We start from the raw sequence: 21,157 nt of genomic DNA, 5'->3' as shown, positions 1-21,157 counted from the left end.
ATATACACAGTAACGGTAGGAAGAAGCGCATTGTTCCAAACGCCCTTCTTGATTGATGTCAGCTACTGGCCAATAGCAGCCACCTATGGGAATCTGCTATATTACAAAACCAAAAAAGAGTGAGGAGCAGGCTTCTGTTGAAAAGATCAAGAAAAAGGTGACTTCATGCTCTGCTTGCGAGCTCCATGCGCCGCGCACGACTGCAAAACTAGGCAGAGATGTTCACAGCCGTGTATGCGTGTTCACAGCAGTGAACACAGAGTGTTCACAGGCTATGTTTTTTCACCAAGCCTGAAGGGTGGTTCAGGACACCTTTGAAGTAATGCTGCATCACTTCAAACATAAAAAACAATAATTTTGGATGTACATGCTATATTGATTAGATAATCATTTAGATGGGTTACTTTTTAAATAGAGTATCTTATAACCATAGTGAATAACAACTAAGTAGCTTTCCTTTAAAGATGTACTATATAATTTCTTACCTTTAGCTACAACTTTAAATGCAAGGATGAGTCTAAATTATCCGCACTCCTGTTCTCTGAAAAATTCTAATCACTACACAGTCTTAAATGCTCCTTCTGTGCTTTGTTGACAGAGGTCTTCGAGCTTGGCACATCTGGCTACGAATCTATGAATTTGACATCTGCCTTTGGTAAAGTGGTTGTGACTGGTCAGTGGGATGAGCACTCTTTGGTGAAAGAGTCGAGGTTTACTGACAAGGTGAGCATTGTTATTTGTGTTTAGGAAGTCACTTATAACCTAGAAGCGCATGACATTGGGAGGAGCATAACGTGCACGTTCAACCATTGTAGTCGAGTGTTTTGACAAAAAATTGTCTGACGAGGGAACACCAATGTTAAACGAAAGCACACACTTGCCAATGTAAAAATAAAACATATATTGATGTTTCAACACCCATATCACAACACCTTGATCACAACAACGAAATGCACAGCTGCCACGGTTTATATATATATGCACTTGGTGACATAGCGTTTTTTGAATAAATGTCAGGAAGAGGGCTCCTCATTCTATTTATGGCATTCAAAGTAAAAAGCGGATGTGTAACGTCTAGAGACCAGACATTTAGGCAATGAGGAATGCTGTTTTAGACGCCTGCAACAGCCACTAACGCTGTCATTTAAAGCATACATAGGCACGAAGTACTGGCCTTTAAGCTGTGGGGATGCGCGACTCTCACGCATCCCCTGATATGTTGTTTTCCCGCACGGCTCGCGTGGCCTGGCGCCCGCGGCGGTCGGAGTGGTTGAGGCGCAGTACGAGAGATGGCACGAGTGTTGCGCTGCTAATAAAGCTGCTAACGCCGGCGACAGGCGGGGTTACTGGGGCGCCGAAAGACAAGGCGCTTCCTCTTTGGTTCGGGACAGCAAGTAGTGCGGATGTGCCGTGCCGCGCGTGCGCCGATCCATGCTTCTGCGAGACCGTCTCGCGTGACCGCCTTCGAACGCGCCACCGTTGGCGTGACCGTACACGCGCGAACGACCAGGCGTTGGGATCCAGCATGGGGCGAACATATTCGCTCGCTATCCGGTCGCGGTGAGGCGGACTTCTAGATTTGTCGCGCGCCCATCAACATGTTTTGGGGATAGCAACTCGGCTAGCAGGCACTGATCTATGGAAGGTGCAATAAATGCCCTTGTGAGTGTTTGCACTACACTGTACTGTCGTTCCTTTGTCCCAAGAGCACGGAGGAGAACCCCACAAGGCATCTGTACGCTCAGTTATAAAGAACTTCCACTGTGCATCTCAGGAAAAATTATGATTTCCAAGGAACACAGCTCACTAAATCCCTCTTTGTGAAATTCATTTTGTTTTTTGGATAAAACAGAACAGGGCAAGTTGCATAGGCTACAATTTTAACCGTAATCTAGCATGACTAAACGCGAGGTGAAATATTGTGAAAGCAGTGGCAAAGAAGCACCATCTCGAGATTTTTGGGGTTAATTTTGTGCCTTTCTTTCACTGAGTATTAGTTTAGTTTGTATGCATAAAAGAAATACTCAACATCCACAGAAGTTAGCAGCACGTACTTGTACTTTGGAACATTCAATGATCCGCTGCCCTTTGGAATTTCAAAGTTGCTGACTGGCAAACATACTGTAAGTTACTTTAGTACCGAAACACTGTGCTTTTGTCCGAGGATTATACTTTCTAGCTAACTCTATTAAGAAAAGGTTTATTGGGGATGGTAGCAAACCTTTCCTTAACATACAAAATGAGCCTCACATTCCAAACCATGGTTGCGCCTGAGCATTCAAGTTTCTTGATGATGTCGGTTAAAAATGTGAAGTGAGCAAAGAGGTACACTAAACCACTTTCTATTGTATCTTAGCCTAGAGCAGCTTGAGCCTTCCTCACAGCAATGCTGCAAAGCTGTTAATAACAGCCTTTGCACTGGCAAAATGTTTGTGGTAGTAATCGGCTGCATTAAGCCAAGTTCACCAGCGGGTGATAACATCATAAACAAACTGAGGCTGTGACAAAACACAAAACAAGCCATTTTTAGGCTTCAACATTGAAATATGCATTTATAAGCACAATGCAAGTATCGCTAGAATGTTTCTAGACACATATTTTTTTGCTTATATTGCCACATGGTGTGGCGCAACAAGAGACTGAAGAAGAGGAGAACGAGGTTCATCTCGGCATCGCGCGTCGCCGCTTGCTTTTTCGTAAAGTGCAACCGCCTGTATCTTGATTCAGCTTGTATACTCCGGCAGGGTATACGCGACAATTTGGTAGAGCTTGCTGGGTACGCTCAACTTATGCAGGAGACCCCACTGGGCAGCAAGAACCTTGCCCTACAGTTGGAGTTGACTCCAGTTCACCGCACAAGCCGGCGAATCCGAGGCCTCGCCCCAGAATTTGGGAACCTCCAGGAAAAAGTGATGACTGCGACCACTGCGACTTCTACGGAACGGGTGACACCAACTTACCTAACGCTGCTGAACCCCCAAGTGCCGACGGCTTCTCATGGCGACACATTTGAAGACGTGGAAGACTGCCTGGCGGAGTTCGAGCACGTGGCTGCGTTTAACGAGTGGGACAACAACGTTAAACTCAGGAACGTCTACTTCGGCCTCCAGGATGGTGCTCGCACGTGGTTTATGAACCACGAAAGTGCCTTGTCATCCTGGCCTGAGTTCCAGCGCAAGCTCCTGGAGACTTACTCCAGTCCCGATCGCCAAGAAAAAGCAGAACGGGCCCTTCAGTCACGTGTCCAAAAGCCCAACGAGAGCGTCACAATCTACGTGGAGGACATGACACGTCTCTTTCAGCGTGCCGATCCGAGCATGTCGGAAGAGAAGAAGGTGTGTCATCTGATGAGAGGCGTAAAGGAGCAGCTCTTTGGCAGTCTTGTTCGGAATACGCCCAAGACTGTTGCCGAGTTCCTCACTGAAGCCACCGCGATGGAGAAGACCCTTCAGCAACGGTCGAACTTGTACAACCGACAAGTAAATGCCGCCTGCACTCCGGATACGCTGGTAGGCTTAGGGTGCGACGTCGCCTTGCTTTGCGAGCTGATTCGCTCAGTGGTTCGCAATGAGCTGCAGAAGCACCACGGCACGTCGCCACCTCCAGTCAGCTCCCTCGCCAGCGTCGTACGCAACGAAGTACAGCAGGCACTGCATCTCTTTCCAGCAGTGAAGCACCACCTCTGCCAAGCGAATCCCGGCGCAAGACGTACGCCGAAACATTACTGAACCCTGTCCAAGCTTTCGCACCTACTTATGTGGCGCCGCCAGTCGCGTTGCAATCGGCGCAAGCCGCTCCGACAACTCTGCTACCATATTTCGACGATCGCCGAACACCCACGAGGAAATCAGAGGTTTGGCAAGCACCCGATCGACGACCGTTGTGCTACCACTGTGGCAAAGCTGGTCATGTGTATCGGGAGTGCCTCTACCGACGACTCGGACTGCGGGGTTTTTCTATCGATTCACCTCGACCTAGGTTCGGCCAAAGGCCACCCAACATTGCACAATTCCTCGAACAGCAGCGCAGACCGGGCCCATCGTAGGGGCAGTCACGCTCACCCTCACCGCAGCGATATTTCCCTGCTCACTATACCACCTCGAGGATGATGCAAGGGCGATCACCAAGTCCACGCCGGGAAAACTGATGTCAGCGACCTTCCGAGGCGGGGCCGCTGATACTCAATGCGCTCAAGACCTCGCATCGTGCTGACCGCAGAATAACGAAAACATGATGACGCCAGAACCAGTTTCTGCGAACAAGGTTTCACTGGACATACCTGTGTTGATCGACGGCAAAACAGTGAGTGCACTTGTAGATATCGGCGCTGATTACTCTATTCTTAGTGGAAAACTGGCGAGCGTTCTGAAAAAAGTTACGTTGCCCTGGAACGGGGCACCAGTTCGTACGGCAGGTGGCCACGTCGTCACACCGCTTGGCCTATGCACGGCCAGAGTAGAGATTCGCGGTGCTGCTTTTCTCGCCAGTTGTCTGGTTCTACGTGAGTGTTCCTGCAATTTAATCCTTGGGATGGACTTTCTCCGGGAACATGGTGCAATTATTGACCTCCGCGAGCGCTGCATCACTTTCTCGACACAAAGGGCAACACAGACCGACGCCATTGGGCACAGATCCGCACTTCGCGTTTCGGACGAGAGCATCACGATACCGCCGCGTGCGAGTGTTATGGTTCCGGTCAAGTCCGATGAACTACAAGACGGTGAAGCCATTGTCGAAGGCAACATTTCTATGTTGATGGCACAAGGTATTTGTGTAGCGCGAAGCCTTGTGGAACTTCGTGAAAGCCAGACAACGGTCCTCATTACCAACTTTACCTTTGAGCATCGGCACATTTTTCGTGGCACTGCCATCGCTTACGCCGAACCCTCAACGGACATCGTTGAGTGCTTTGCTTCTGAGGTGGACACAGACGACGGTTCGCTCAGAGACATTGATGTAAACTCCGAGCTTACGGACGACCAAAAGAGCGCACTGCAGGAACTTTTGAACGAATTCAGCGTGTGCTTCGCTCGGGCTACTAAGGTGGGCCAAACGCCAATCACGAAGCGCCGAATAACTACATCCGCCGACGCACGTCCCATCAAGCAACAGCCTTATCATGTCTCGCCGAAAGAACGTGAGGCAATTCAAGCCCAGGTCAAGGAGATGCTAGATGATGGTGTCATTCAGCCTTCGCACAGTCCGTGGTCCTCCCCGGTCGTTCTAGTCAAGAAAAAAGATGGAATGCTTCATTTCTGAGTTGATTATCAACGCCTCAACGATGTTACCAAGAAGGACATGTACTCACTACCACGTATCGGTGACTCTTTAGACAGGTTGCGGTGAGCTAAGTATTTTTCATCTCTCGATCTAAAGAGCGGTTACTGGCAAATTGAGATCAATGAACGAGACCACGAAAAAACTGCTTTCGTCACTCTAGATGGCCTTTACGAATTCAGAGTACTTCCTTTCGGTCTCTGTTCGGCACCAGCAACTTTCCAGCGAATGATGGACACCGTTCTCGCCGGTCTGAAGTGGCAAAGCTGCCTCGTCTACCTTGACAACATGGTTGTTTTTTCGGCGACATTTGACGACCACCTGAAACGACTGCGGCAAGTTCTCGAAGCCATCCAATCGGCTAACCTCACCCTTAAGCCTCAGAAGTGTCATTTCGGCTACAAGGAGCTGATGTTTCTCGGACACGTGGTCAGCGCGAAAGGCGTTAGCCCCGATTCCGTGAAAACTGCCGCTGTAGCCTCGTTTCCAACACCGACCGACGAGAAAGGTGTCCGACGCTTCCTGGGCCTTTGCACATACTACCGGTGTTTCATCGAAAATTTTTCGAAGATGGCGGAGCTGCTGACTCGCCTCACGAGGGACGATGTATCGTTCGTCTGGTCCTCAGAACAAGAGACTGCTTTCACCAAGTTTCAACAGCGTCTGGTGTCAGTGCCAGTTTTGGAGGCGGACACGGAAGTTCATACAGACGCCAGTAACAAAACGATGACTGACATGCTGTCTATGTAGGTAGACGTACAGCACAAGACGTGGGACGAGATACTCCCTTACGTAATGTTTGCCTATAATACTGCTACGCAAGAAACAACACGCTTTATGCCATTTTACCTCGTTTACGGCCGTGAAGTGCAGACTATGTTAGAAGCAATGCTGCCGTGCGACAAGATCGATCATCTGGACCTCGCCCAAGATGCCGAACTTTTCGTGCAACGCGCGGAAGAAGCCCGTCAGCTTGCCCGAGTGCACATAAAGCAACAACAGAGCATCGATGCGTACCGTTACAATCTCCGCCATCGACATGTCGAGTTCCAACCTGGTGATCAAGTTTTGGTCTGGGCTCCCGTGCGCCACAAAGGACTATTCGAGAAGCTTTTGAGTCGCTACTTCGGACCTTACAGAGTGTTGCAGCGGATTAGTGACGTGAACTACGAAGTCCTTCCTGACGGAAGTCAGCCTCCCCGACGTCGACAACCGCAATCTGAGATTGTGCACGTTGTGTGGTTGAAACCGTACTATAGCCCCTAATATTCGACGTTTTCAGCCGCTTCGGTTAGTTTTGTGGTTGCTCGTCCATCAGTGCCTTGTGACTATATCGCACACCGCAGTGATTGTGACTATAGCCTATGTGTTCGTCCTAGACCATCTCGGCGCTCTCAGGTCAAGCCTGTGCATGCTTTCCTTCGTTTTTTTTTTGAAGAGGGGGTAATGCCACATGGTGTGGCGCAACAAGAGACTGAAGAAGAGGAGAACGAGGTTCATCTCGGCATCGCGCGTCACCGCTTGCTTTTTTGTAAAGTGCAACCGCCTGTATCTTGATTCAGCTTGTATACTCCAGCAGGGTGTACGCGACAATATGTTAAATAGGCATGATAAAGACGCAAGAAAAAAAAATAGAGATTTTGCCTGAAGTTCTAGTCTCTAGTAATGACTGAAAAAGGAGCCAGGATGACATCATTATGGTGTTCGATCATTGCATCATGCTAATGCCAGTGCCATACATGTTACAGATGTAGTGCCGTGGTGCATACCATGTGATTAGACTGCAGAGCATGTTCTTAAAAATTCATGTCTACACCAGGTCTTTGTAAAGTTCAGTTACTATGCATTGAGCAGATTTTGAAAGCTTTCTTGCATTGCACCAGTGATTGCATAAGTTAATGTCAATGGCACTTTAAAAAAAGACGGTATTTGTGCTAAGTACATTGGGTATTGAATGACAGAGTGACAGCATTTTAGCGTTTTAAAGGCAATCAAACTACATTCTACATGGCACCTGTGGTCTTGCAGGGTGTGCCACATCCTCCGTCACAGCTAAGGTTTTGATGGCACAGATATAGAAAGCTTGCTGCCTGCCCAGTGCAGTGCTTCTTATACAGTGCAAATGGGGTGCAACATGCCAGTGCTGAAAGTGCCGAAATATTGTAGTTCAAATGATGAGGATTCTACTGCAATGATTGACATGATAGCAACTGATGTAGACACCTGATGTTAATGCTTTAAGAAGAATATTAGAAGAATATTAACCTGCCATGGTGACATAGTAGCTATGGCATTGACACTGCTAAGCCCAAGGGTGAAGCCAAATCCTGGCTGCTGCGGCCGCATTCCAATGGGAGCGAAATGCAAAAATGCCCTTGTACTGTACATCGGGTGCAGGTTAGAGAAACCCAGGTGGTCAAAATTATGAGGCCCACTACAGTGGGCCTCGTAATCATATTGTAGTTTTAGCACATGATAACCCAGAATTTAATTCACTGGCCTTCAGCTGAATACAAAAAAGTGCCACTTCGCCAGCAAAACCATTAAAGTACTCGGACACTTTGTCAGCAAGGAGGGCCTTCGACCTGACCCCGATAAGATTACTGCTGTCTTCCGCTTTCCCAGGCCTCAATGCACCAAAGACTTGCGTAGCTTCCTTGGTCTAGCTTCATATTTCCAGCGCTTCATACGTAACTTTGCCACTATTGCGGCACCGCTCTATCAACTCCTTCCTTCTGGAGCTCCATACGTATGGTCTGGAGCTCCATACGTATGGTCGGACGAATGCCAAACTGCTTTTGACGCCCTCAAGCGTGCCCTCACGTCCGAACCTGTGCTTTGTCATTTCGACAGTACCGCACCCACTCTTCTACATACTGACGCCAGCAGCCATGGTATCGGTGCTGTTCTTCTGCAACGTCAGCAAAATTCCGAAGAACATGCGGTTGCATGCGCAAGTCGCATGCTAACTGCAGTAGAGACAAATTATATGATTACCAAGCAAGAGTGTCTTGCCATTGTTTGGTCCGTCCAAAAATTTCGGCCTTATCTGCACGGCCGCCACTTTACGGTCGTTACTGATCACCATGATCCCCACAATTGGGACATCATTCTACCATTCATCACTTTCGCATACAACACATCCGTCCAATGCACTACGGGGTACTTGCCCTTTTTCCTTGTGTATGGTCGTCAATTGATCCCTATCCTCGGCGTTTCTTTCTTTGGTGTCCCCTTGCCTTGTCCACATCAATGTGTGAGCAGTTCATTTCACGCATTGCCCGGTGTCGCCAGCATGCCCACCTCAACACCGACGTCCGTCAACAAGACCACAAAACTCGCTATGATGCGTCCCACCGTGTCGTTTCCTTTCACCCTGGAGATGACGTGTTGCTGTGGACCCTAGTTCGCGCTTCTTGCTTATGCGAGAAATTTCAGCCCCGTTTTATAGAGCCCTACATTGTTCGGGAACAGACTTCACGAGTTAACTATCTTGTCACTTCAGTTGTTTCTCCTTTGGACGGCCGCTGCCATGCCACAGAGATTGTGCATGTTTCACATTTAAAGCCTTTCATACAGCGTTTGCCGCCATAACCAGCGGCCAGGTTGGCCGCTTCCATGTGCAGGGGAAATGTGCAGGAGAAATTGTGTGAGCATTATATTGCTCCTTCTTCATCTGTATATATTCATCATCATGAGTAGCGTCATAGTCTTCAGCGTGTTAAATAAACCGTCGAGGTTTAACATTTGTCTCGCAATAGTTTTTATCTTACGGTTTAATATTCTTCAATATTCTTATATTGCTCCTTCTTCATCTGTATATATTCATCATCATAATTAGCGTCATAGTCTTCAGCGTGTTAAATAAACCGTCGAGGTTTAACATTTGTCTCGCAATAGTTTTTATCTTACGATTTAATATTCTTCAACACATAATTTTCATGCATTTTAAATGTTCATCAGTGTACGTTTCTAGGAAACTTGCAATAAATTCCTTTATTGCTGCATTAGGGCATAACAAAGGTGACAACTTCTTTTATTTGTCACATGATGACTACCCTTTACAATGTTTGAATACAGAAGATGCTCAAAATTTCTTGAACTGTGCAGAGCTCAAACTGGATTCCATTGGAAACAGTTTACAATGAAGAGAAGGACAACTGGATCTTTGACGTGAAGTTGACACCTCGCAAGGCATCCACGGCATTCAAGATGATGAAACTTTCCAAACGGTCTAGGCGAAGCGGTGCAGCCATATTTTATGATGCCAGAATCATCAACAAGCGTCAGGTGAATGTTTACACTTATACTCTTTGCAGAGTTGTAAACCATTTTTGCAGAGCTGTAAATTATTGTCTCACGTTTGCTCTCAAAATAGGCATTTTGAAATTGCTACTGCTAATTCTTCACGTTGTTACTTCATTCCCAGCCTATTGCTGTATTAATATTTCACATTTTAAGGGCATTTACATGTTATCTATAATAACGGTCTGAAAGTGAATGTCCGAAGATTGTTGAATTAAACGAAAACGCAAAGGACAGAGGGCCAGACACCTCGGGCTGCCGTGGTGTCTGGTTCTCTGTTCTTTGTGTTTTGTTTTTATTGCACTACAATGGCTTCAACAAATATCAACCAACTAGCCAAAGGACAAATTATAACGAGTTGCCATTGACATGTTGGCTTTTCTGCAAAGCTTGATTGCCTGATGGCTGAGGTCACCTCATGCACTGAGTGAAAAAATGTAGCATAACATAGAGAGCATGGTTTTGAATAGAATATAAGTGCTTTCACAGGGCAGCAATTATTGGAAAAATGTATTCATACCAGTACTGTATTATTTCTTGCTGACTGCTCAATCGTGCATTGCTTAATAAACTTCAAGCAAAAAAAAAGCAGCTGCGCACCTGCCAAATTGTGTACTATTTTATGCAAGCTTACTTATTCAAGCAAAAAAAAAACACCTTGTTGTCAAAAGGGTGGCTGCTTGGACTGGATGGTGAAACATTGTTTAGACAAGGTAAAATCTGTTTTAGTTCGCAAATCGTAGGAAAGGAGGAAGGAGGTGACAGCAGCTCTGTCCTGTCGCCTTCTTCCTTCCTGCCTACCATTTGCACACTTGAAAGGAGTTTTCCTCGTCTAAACAGTTGTCAACCTGCCCAAATATGTATTATTTTACTATTTTTTGCAAGCCTACTTATTCAAGCAAGAAAAAAATAAATACTTGGGGTTTACACTTTCAAATAAGAAAAGAGGGGGGGGATGAAAACGTAAGAAAAGGCCACCATGTTTGTACGCATGCGCATGAAGAACACCTATTGCCTTCTGTTTCATTAAACTGTTGTGGCGCATGCGATACGTTGTATATGTCTTCCTCGCACTGTTCGAGAGGATGCACAGTTAACCCTGCTGACTTGCCTAAACACAAATTCTCTTGAGAAAAAAACCTGAGGGGCCCAATTAGCACGGCCCTGTGCAGTGGCTCGGCCCCTGTGGCATTCTGCTGCTGTTGAGCACAAGGGCACAGGTTTGATTACAAGCAGCAGCCACGTTCCGACAGAGGTTATGATGGGCATGGTCCCATGAGCCATCAATCAGTTGGTCCCTAGCATAGCAGTGGTCTGGTCGAGTTGAAAGTCATTAGCCATTGCAGATAGTCAAGCATGCTATTATAGAAATGGCGACAGAGGAGTGACGTGAAGGATTGCGTCTTCTGTCATTCGTCTGCTTTGTGTGTGCAACCGATGTGCAACCAATGTGCTATCAATGTGCAACCTATGTGCTAACAACCTGGAGTGAATGCAGTGCCAAGCACTGAAATCTGATTAGATAGGTGTAGGGTTAGCAAGAAGAAGGAAAAACACAAGTACTTACTACTAACTGAATGTTATTGGTCAAAGAATGTATATTTAGGAACATGAACGGTCAGAGGGTTATTGAAAGTGGCATCGCAGACACATGGTAATGTCGGCAGGTCCAGAAACCAGCGCCAACATTTTAAAAATACACGTATGGCAAAAAAAAAAAATTTAACAGTCCGAAAGATAGCAAATTAAGGCTGTCTAGACTAATGAGTTAGTCCTAAGACTTCCGATATATTGCCCGTAAACATTGCCGCATTCCCTAATTAAAATAATTGTGGTCCCCACTGCAGGACTCGGACCCACAGGCCCAGGAGCTGAATGTATTCCAGGCAGTAGTTGTGCCCCGCAAGTCGGAGAAGGCAGTTCGAGCTCTGGCAAACGAGGTTGTGATTAAGGAGCTGCTCGAAGTCACGGCAGCATACACGAACGTGGTCATTGCCTCCCTCTACAACCCGAGGCACCCTTTCAACCTGATAGTCTACCAACTGACAGGAGCTACTGCTGGAGAGATTTTTGACACAGAGAGAGAGAAGGTACCTCAACTGTTCTATGTCAAGGCATGCTCTGTAGCATGTGACATGTCACGTGCAAGACATGTTCATTTAGTATGTGTGATTTTTATACTTTTGTGCCATGACGTCTCTGCTAATGTCATGCAGGAAAGGAATGAAGATAAGATTTGGTACGCTACACAGCAGCATGATGACTCATGCACGAGTTGGTTTACCAGCTACGTTGTTCTGCTGCTAAGTACAGTGGTTGTACATTCACTACTGACCATTATGACCGGTTTTTGATGAAAACGAGACACACAAATGCACATGTAAATGGATTTATGGGAGCCATAACATGGTCATCCAACTATTCTTAGTTTATCACTGTAATTGAGAATAGAGAGACCAATATATTTGCACAAGCACACATACACATACAAAAAAAAGAAAAAAAAAGAAAACTAGTTCTCGGTGTACATTTTAACAAATATTGTTAATTGTAAACTGGTGCCTCTAAGCGCATCCCACCAACAGTGACTGCCATTTTGGCATGCCTTAAGTAACGTCAAAAATGTGCAGCCTGCGCCCTGTCATCTGCTCCGAAAAAGTGTACACACCGCACTCTGTGTGCTCTGGCACCCAATGGCACAGTGAAGGCATTCCTGCTGCATTGCGCCCGCAATTCTTTCCTTCCTGCGATTAAAACAGCACAAATCGGAGGATGCCTGCAGTAACTATTCTAGGCTGAGTGCCGAGATGCACATGCGAAAACAAAAACAAACGTATTTCATGCACATTGACCACACAGGACACACTTTATTTCGTCACTCATCAGTGGCACCAGGCTGCTGTACCATGCAACTACGCCATGCGAAAATTCAAATATTAATTTTTATACTGTACAGAATGCACTCAAATTTTGACATCTTGTGAGATGCACACTGTTTAATGTGCACTGCATAATTAAAGCTTGAAGGTTTGGTGTAATGGCCCCTTTAAGTTCATGTTAAAAATTCATTGATGGCAAAAATTTGCTGCCATTCACTGTGATGAGACATTAAATCCTGGCAGTTACTATTCAGGCATCTACAGCATTATGGGAGAAAGACCTCATCACAGTGTATCCTCACACTACTACATTGTTTTCACTGGCCCGCACTCACTCTATAGATATTAGCTACAAAGTTACTAGACCTTGCAAACTGAGCCACTCTTGGTTCACTTGACTAGAACTTGAATAACTGAGTGTGTTCACTCGCGCTTTGGCATAATCAAGTTCAATACCACACGTGGTGCTGTTCAAAACTTAATTCTGTTCTCTCATAAAAACCTGTGTGTTCTGTGGAAGATTTGATACTCTGAATCAACTGCCACTTCCTGTCTGTTGCTTAGCAAATGCCACTGCTCCTGTTATTCCTTACTCTTTGCACGCTGAAAGCTTAGTTTGGTTGAAACATGCAGAAAAGCAGTCAGTCTATTGAATTTCTAGCACAGCTTGGTTCACTTTGTTTTAACCGACTGATGAAGAGAAAACCCTGTTTGTTCGACATAAAGCTTCTTGAGCTTCATCCAAGGTTTTCCTCTTCCTTTGTTGTCACACCTGCCTTATCTTTATATTTAGCTTAAGGGCAAGCCCAACATAGCATGCGCAGTACCCAGCCTGATCAGCGAGTCGGTCATGTCAGGCTGTGGTATGCCCGACAGTATGGTCGAGTGTACAGTGGTGTTCTTCCTCTTATGTTACAGTGTGGGAAAAATTGTGTCACACCTGAATCAAGATAAGGTTCATCACCATTATCATCACAATGATCCTTTTAGAGAGAAGTTACCTAGATATTATGTACCAATAATTAAAAATAATTTTTGTTCTTAACATTATGATGCTGAAAACGTGTAGATGTGTGTAACCTGTGTGGTAATTTCAAATATGAGTTTCGTTCTTGTTTACCTTATTTGCTTATAATTTTACGCAAGTGTTCTTTGGTTAATTTTCTGAAAAAATTTATGGGAGATAAGGTCATCAAATGTAGCGAACCAAAGTACCAATGGCTTCAGCATTGGTACCCTGTTTAGCTAAATTATTCATGATTCAAAGAATCCAATAACATCAGCCTTATTACTCTGTCTACCCTAGCACAAAAGTTGCTAGACCCTAATGTTGACATTCATCTTTAAGCAATTCCTTAAGGAACAGGCTTATTGCCAGTTTTCTACTGTGATAAAGTTTTGTGCACATTTAAAATTTCTTTAATATGTATAATGTACTGCAATCATAACTTTAAGCTTTGGTTTAAGTGCCTTCTCTGTACTCTTTGTCAGTAGTTCCGCACAACACTGAGAAGGCAATGAGGCGTTCTGGTGCAGTGTTGTCGCATGGCACATATACTAACATAGTACTGGCAACAAACACTATATTTATGCCTTGTTTCTTTATTTATAACATACTACAGGCCCCAGTAAGGGCTCAAGCAGGAGGGGCATAAGTTACATACAAAAACGAAAAGAAGAACATACATATATGCAAAACATAATAGACAATAAGTTCGAACGACAAAACAAATAAAAAGGAGGCCAAAACACAGCCAAGGAAATGAAAATTTCGATGAAGAAAGAATTCGTCAAATTCAAATATATATATATATATATATATATATATATATATATATATACACACACAACTCGGAACTGTGGGGATGCACAACTCTCACGCATCTCCTGATATGTTGTTTTCCCGCATAACTCCCGTCTACTGTAATCCGGCTTCGCCGCGTAGCTTAGTGCCAGCGGCGGTCGGTCTGTTTGCAGCGCACTACGAGAAATGGCGCGAGTGTGGCGCTGCTAGCGCCACCTAACGGCTGGGTTGGTCGGGTGTGTCAGGGAGTAGGCTCTCCCTCTTTGGCTCTGGGTTGGCAAGCGGCGTGGACGTTCTGCGTGCGCGCGATGCTTCTGCGAGACCGTCTCGCGAGGCCTCGTTCGAACGCGCCACTGTTCACGTGACTATGTGCGTGAACGACCAAGCGTTGGTGTTCAGCATGGGGCAAACATATTCGCTCGCTATCCGGTTGCGGTGAGTCGGACTGCCATGATTTGTCGCGCGCCCACTGGGATGTTTTGTGGATAGCCACTCGGCTAGCAGGCGTTAGTCTATGAAAAATGCAATAAATGCCCTTGTGATTGTTTGGACTACTGTGTTCTCGATCCTTTGTCCCAAGAGCATGGGATGAGAACCCCACAAAACTAGGTATCTATGGAAAACCCCCCAAAAAATTTAGCCACATAATTATGCAATGTCATCAGAGCTACGTAAGTGTACATCAATGTATGCATGCATGTTGATAATACACTTAGTGGTATATATTGCAATGTGAGAATGAGGTTTTATGAGAACTTACAAATTTGAGTGAATGCTCATTAGTGTTAGACCTGGGGAGGACAAGCACAGATATAACGAACTGTCAATGTAAAAAAGGTCTAAAATGTTTGTTGCTAATATCAGCATGTAACAAATACATGCCTGTAACAAATATTGGACATAACGAAGGTACTCGCCGTGGTGCCCTAGCAGCTATGGCGTTGCGCTGCTAAGCACAAGGTTGTGGGACTGAATCCCGGCCGTGGCGGCCGCATTTTGCAAATGCAAGAATGCCTGTGCATTGGGTGCACGTTAAAAAACCTCAGGTGGCCAAATTAATCCACCACTACAGGGTGCCTCATAATCAGATCACGGTTTTGGCACTTAAAACCCCAGAATTAATTTTTTTATTTTAACAATGAAGATATTTTTGTATTGAATGTCACATCATTATAATAAGGTTTGAATGTATATACAAGTCAGCATTTTAATACAATCGTCAGGAAAATTTTGCCCAAAAAGCTCTGTTTTGTGGCAGAAGCAAAGAACACATGAAAAAGCTGGACAACTTTGACATTGGCATGCTGGGGTGTGTTGTTCCGAGCTTATACTGGATCAAATGTTGATCAAATGGCAATGTTGATTTCACAGTGTCATTGCCGATGCAAGCAGCTAACAGGTCACAGATAACATAGTTGATAGCGCCCGTCCTTCATATTGGCAAGACACATTTGTAGTTTCTACGGCACATGCTTAGCATCCAACTTTGTACGTTGTGGTGACTGCTAATTTTCACTGTTCAGAGTGCATGGTAGTTTCTTTTTATTCAGTTGTTAAATTAATAGCATTGACTTTCAGGTACACAGCATGCTTGCAGAATCATGGAAGATGTCGCACCAAGTGCTGGGAACATTCCACGCCATTTACGATCCTGTCATCTACAGCAGCTCTGCGTTGGTCAGGAAAGCAGCTATGGGTTTGGGTGCAACACACGAAGCCTTTAAGCAAACAATTCCTGGTTGGTGCAGTATTTTAAAATGTTTGCCTTTTATTAAATGCTCATTATTTTTAGCACGGTGCTAGACATATTCATCAGTGTGTTTTAAGTATGTAATGACAAGGTCTGCTTTATCGTATTCTGTAGAAAGCGTTGATTAAATGTTGAGTTGCACAAGTCTATAATAACTGCAGCTTGCACATATTTCATAGAGAATTGCCTACATTTATCCGAGAGAAAGCTCTCAGGGATCCCAGTTTCACAAACCTGTGTGAAGCCTGAAATAATAAGTGTTCATCAGAACTTGCTTATGGGAGATGACAACCATGGAATGAAACTTAACAGTGAGTGAACTTTTGTTGAGACTCTTGACTATCTGGTGGAAGGCTTTACTGCGATGCCAATTATTAGGGCACTCAAGGTGCGTTCACGTCCCCAGCGATGTCGTGTTGTCACAATATCAATGGTGCACATCTGTCTCTCACATGGCAGTTTAGGAGATCTCCAGAGACATGGTAGATCAGCAGGGCAGTTGGCCGTAAAAGTCATTCAATCAGATCAATCAATCAGATAAATTTTCATTTTACAGGAGGGGCCAAGAGTAAAAGACGTAGTGACTTGACTAAATGTCCCGACTTCTTTGCCCTACTGTGAAAATGATAAAGCCAAGTGTGTATGCTAGTATCACTCTCTGCTCAATTGGCTCTGCCAGAGTCAGGGTGGCGTTCTGACATCCGCTGCTGGCGTCAGTGTTGTACACACAAACCCTAGCATTCCTGGCGAAAACAGGAAACAACGCTGACCAAGGTGCAATTTTTTTTCTTAACTGACGTTTCGGCCCCCACACAGGAGCCCTTTTCATAATGAAGGGCAAAGCAGGAAGGGGACGACATTAAATGCGGTTGAGTACGTGATGTGTAAGGTGCAGGTGTAGATTGGATTAAGATTTCAGTAGTTACGATTCAAAGTACATGCCGTTGTATGGCTATGAAGTGACTCAAGATAAAGCCGTCGACTCTGGTTTCTTTCACTTATTCATTTATTGCACTTGTTAGGATGCAGGCACTGTCCCAGCCTATCCATGATGCCAGCATGTTCTGCAAGGGTACTGGATCCATGCGGCACTTATTTCCATTGTATCGATGTTCCTCGAGTCTTCTTTCAAAATTCCCGCTTTCACCAATGTATTTTCACAATACTGTCAATCCCGATTGGGATTATTACAGGAGTGGGCATATGGTCATCAAAAAAGTACAATGTGAGCAAACAAGGAGTTAGCATAGAAAAACATGGACGCTTTCATTTATTGAGTAACACACTGGTCTTCACACAATTGCTCTTGCAGAAGAGAAAAAAAAAATAACTAGAAGACTAAGTTGTGATTGCGATTGCTTCTTCTAGATGATTGGTAAATGTTTCTAGTGTGGGCTGGGCAGTAATAGCAGGGTTTAAGCAGTTCCACTCTCGCACAGCTCGCGGAAAGAATGAAAAGAAATAAGTATTGTTGTCACAAAGAAATTCCTCTAGCGTGAAAGCGTGTTTATGCCGAGTCGGTCTAGTGAGCTTGTACTTTATAAAAGTGGCGGGATTCAATTTCAGCGCACTGTGTAATACCAAGTATAGGAACTTCAATCGTTGAACCTTGGCTCGAATTTCTAGGGTAGCGAGGCCTGCGCGAGAAAGAAGTTCGGTTGGTGAGTCTGTACGTTTAAAACGGTTATAGATAAATCGGGCAGCTTTTCTTTGTATGCGTTCCAGCGTATGAATGTGGTTTTTGGAATGTGGAAACCATACTATGTTGGCGTATTCGAGTGCCGGTCTGATAAGGCTCACGTAAGCAAGCTGTTTTGTCTGGCTGGTGGAATGGGATAAGGTGCGTTTGAGGTAGAACAGTTTGTTCAAGGCTTTTTTAGCTACGTACTGTATGTGCGCGTTCCAGCTGAGGTCGGATGAGATGATTACGCCTAAGTATTTATACTGGGTGACGCTTTGTAGAATAGTGCCATTGAAACCGTACGGGAACTGCAGACTTGATTTTTTGTTTGTGACCGACATGCAGACAGTTTTATCGGAATTTATCACCATTTGCCAGCCTGCACACCACTGCACTACCTTATTTAGGGAATTGTTCAGTTTTGCTTGATCTTCGTGGTTACGCACAGTATGATAAAGAATGCAGTCGTCTGCAAAGAGGCGAATGGTGACGTCGACTTGGTTGATTATATCATCTATGTATAATAAGAACAGAAGTGGGGCCAGAACTGAGCCCTGGGGAACGCCGGACAAAACAGGGACAGCATCAGAAAGGTGATCATTATATTCTACGTATTGGGAGCGGTTTGACAGAAAGTCATTGATCCAACCAACAACAGGGCCGTTACCAAGCAGGCGTTTATGTTTGTGAACCAATTTAACATGGGAAACACGATCAAACGCTTTAGAGAAATCCATAAAGATTATGTCTACCTGTAGTTGCTCATTAGCGTTTTGAGTTAAGTCGTGAAGGGTTTCCACGAGTTGGGTGACTGTTGATAAACCGTTTCGAAAACCGTGCTGGTTTGAATAGATTAAATTGTTTGCTTCCGCGAATTCTGTTAAGTGTTTCAAGATTATGTGCTCTAGTATTTTGCAGCACGTGCATGTTAAAGAAATTGGCCGGTGGTTAGACAAGGAAGATGTGTCACCTGATTTTGGTATGGCAATTATTTTGGCAACCTTCCACTCTGCAGGAAGGCGGCTCTCACGGAGTGACTTTAAGAAAATTAAATGAAGAAACTTGCTTACTGGTTCTGCGTACCTTTTCAAGAAACTGTTCGGAATTTGATCTGGACCATCGCTTTTCTTTTCATCTAAATTCAACAAGAGAGATAATATGCCAGCTTGTGATATTTTTGGGGTGCCCAAAGTGCTTTCTTGGCAGTGGCTAGGGACGAAGTGGTTGAGGGAACCATTATCGACAGTGAAAATGGATTGAAAGTACTTGTTAAACGCGTTAGCTTTTTGTTTACTTTCCTGAGCATTCATGGAGGGCACGTTAGAGCACTTCACGCTTAGGTAGCGCCAGAATTTTTGAGGCGATTTCCTGATAAAGCTGTGCAATTAATTTTTCAGGAAACTGTTTTCGGCACAACGTACTTTACTTTTCAATGACGTCGTTAGCAGTGTTATTTCCGAGTCAGTTTTTTTACTCATATGCGACTTTCTTCTTTTCCTAAGTCTCTTTATTTTGTGCTTCAAGTGGTTTATATCACGACATATCCATGGACTGCGTTTTCTAGTTTTTTTTTGAACTCGTGGAACAAAGGCGTTTATACAATGCGTCACAATGGCTTTAAACTCTGTCCACACCACATCGATAAACGACTGCTGGTCAGAAATGAGGTCAAAAAAATTTTGATAGCTGAAGGCAAGGTAGGTCATGATAGCTGCATCGTCTGCATCTTTGAACGAGAGCACTCGCTTTATAGGACCGAGCGTTCGTACAGGATTTGGGAATTGTAAAGAACAAAATATTATCTTATGGTCAGATAATCCAGATAATTTGCAGTCGTACTGTATGCAGAGGATAGCACACACGACGCTGGCAAACTTCTCACGTGGCAGCTGGTCCTTAATGTTCACGAGGCCACTGCTGAGCTTACGCAAGGACACATGGGCTGCCTGCACACCATATGGACGCATGACACGTGCAATGATCATCCCTGTTCCGAGTAACCAAAATACAAATTGTGAAGTAATACCTGTATATGTGTATTTGGCTCAAGTCTACCTAAGGCACACAGACCTGCTAATAGAAGAGCGCTAATTTGGCTATGGTTAATTCATTTGTGCTTAATTCAACCCCAACTGAAGGTCCGGCAGGAGCCCATGCATTTCTATGGGCACAAGCTTTCGTTATTTCGATGCTAAAATTGGCTTTCGCCGGGTAATTCGATCAAACTTGACCAGTTAGCACGCACATGCCTGACCTCTATGGTGGCCCAAATAGTGACCCCTTTAGTGGTAGCATCTGTCTCGGCAGAGCTTAGGGGGCAGTGCCATATCCCGTCGAAAACACAAATTTTCGGCCTGCTTTAGAAAGATATTCAAGCAATAACCATAGCTCACGATGTCTGATTATGTTATTTACGCGATTATAATGCGCGCCTCTCTTTTTTTCTAGAGAAAATTGTGCCGGAAATTGCTTGCGCAGTGCAATCGGATGCGAAACCAAAACTGCCTTCGTGGCGTTCGTGTGCTTTGCCGCATAACACAAGTACACTGCGGCGAAGCTGACTTTAGAAAACCGGCCATCTTTGCGAACACAAAATAGAACCTTGCCTATTTTTCTTGCTAAAAAATCGGGTGCATGTTTGATTTCTACTTTGTTTAGGAACTATAATTTCATTTTTATGTAGTTTTCTATGCTGAACACACATGAAGTGGGCACGCGTTTGATTCAGGAGTGTGTTAGAGTCGGGCAAATGCTGCCAAATGAATCGGCAGTGTGTTTTGCTATTTTTTCTGCATCTTGTTTAACTAGAGCCGCGGGATGATTGGATCAATTTCGTCGGACCCATCAGGGTTGAAATGACGGAAGTCGACTGCATTCAACAGTTCATTATTTCAAAACACTGGGTGTTAAATATTAACATTTGCAAAATATGCAGAAGGTAGCCGAATAAGCACTTGCACAGTTAAAACTAAACTTTGTCTACCACCTCCACTCTGATTCAATCTCGCGTCCCTGTGGAATGTGCACTTCAGAGCAGGACCCGCTAACCATTGCGATTTTGTGTAAAATTTGCACTTGGTAACTCGTGAAAGCTTTTGAGTTCCACATAGACCAAGACTGGTGGTGTCTGTGCATGTATTTTGAAGGCAACAAGGTGCAGTACCGTAGTGGATAAGGAGGTTCTTCAGAATGTAGCGAAGCCAGCATTGAGTGCCTTAAACTGTCACAGGAAATTCATTCACTGACAGAGGAATTGCTGAAGTCTGCTCTTTTTTGTGGTGGTAGACATGTGAGAGTGCCTATGCAGTGTGCAGGAACACAAAACTCCTTGCCCTCTTTCAATAAAATCATTCAGGGGACATTTGTGATAAATGATAACTACATGAATGGATTTGTCTTTGTATGTTTCTGTACAGAATCTGAAAGCAGTCATATTGAACATGGGTGCACCCTTCCAACAG

The 21,157-nt window shown here is 44.7% G+C and overlaps 1 protein-coding gene across 1 annotated transcript in view; it reads left to right on the top strand.

Annotated features, from left to right (window-relative positions):
* Positions 1 to 21,157, top strand: part of LOC126517671 (uncharacterized) — a 228,286-nt gene that overhangs the window by 161,153 nt on the left and 45,976 nt on the right. Inside the window, exons 27-30 of the mRNA XM_055064380.2 lie at positions 599 to 723; positions 9,388 to 9,567; positions 11,430 to 11,672; positions 15,844 to 16,003. Coding sequence (XP_054920355.2) covers positions 599 to 723; positions 9,388 to 9,567; positions 11,430 to 11,672; positions 15,844 to 16,003 — 708 coding nt within the window. The remainder of the gene's footprint in view (positions 1 to 598; positions 724 to 9,387; positions 9,568 to 11,429; positions 11,673 to 15,843; positions 16,004 to 21,157) is intronic.

Source organism: Dermacentor andersoni, chromosome 11 (genome assembly GCF_023375885.2).
Source record: "Dermacentor andersoni chromosome 11, qqDerAnde1_hic_scaffold, whole genome shotgun sequence".
NCBI classification, from domain to species: Eukaryota; Metazoa; Arthropoda; class Arachnida; order Ixodida; family Ixodidae; genus Dermacentor; species Dermacentor andersoni.
Note: the sequence above shows the minus strand (reverse complement) of the source record. Positions and strands in the feature narration are given on the sequence as shown.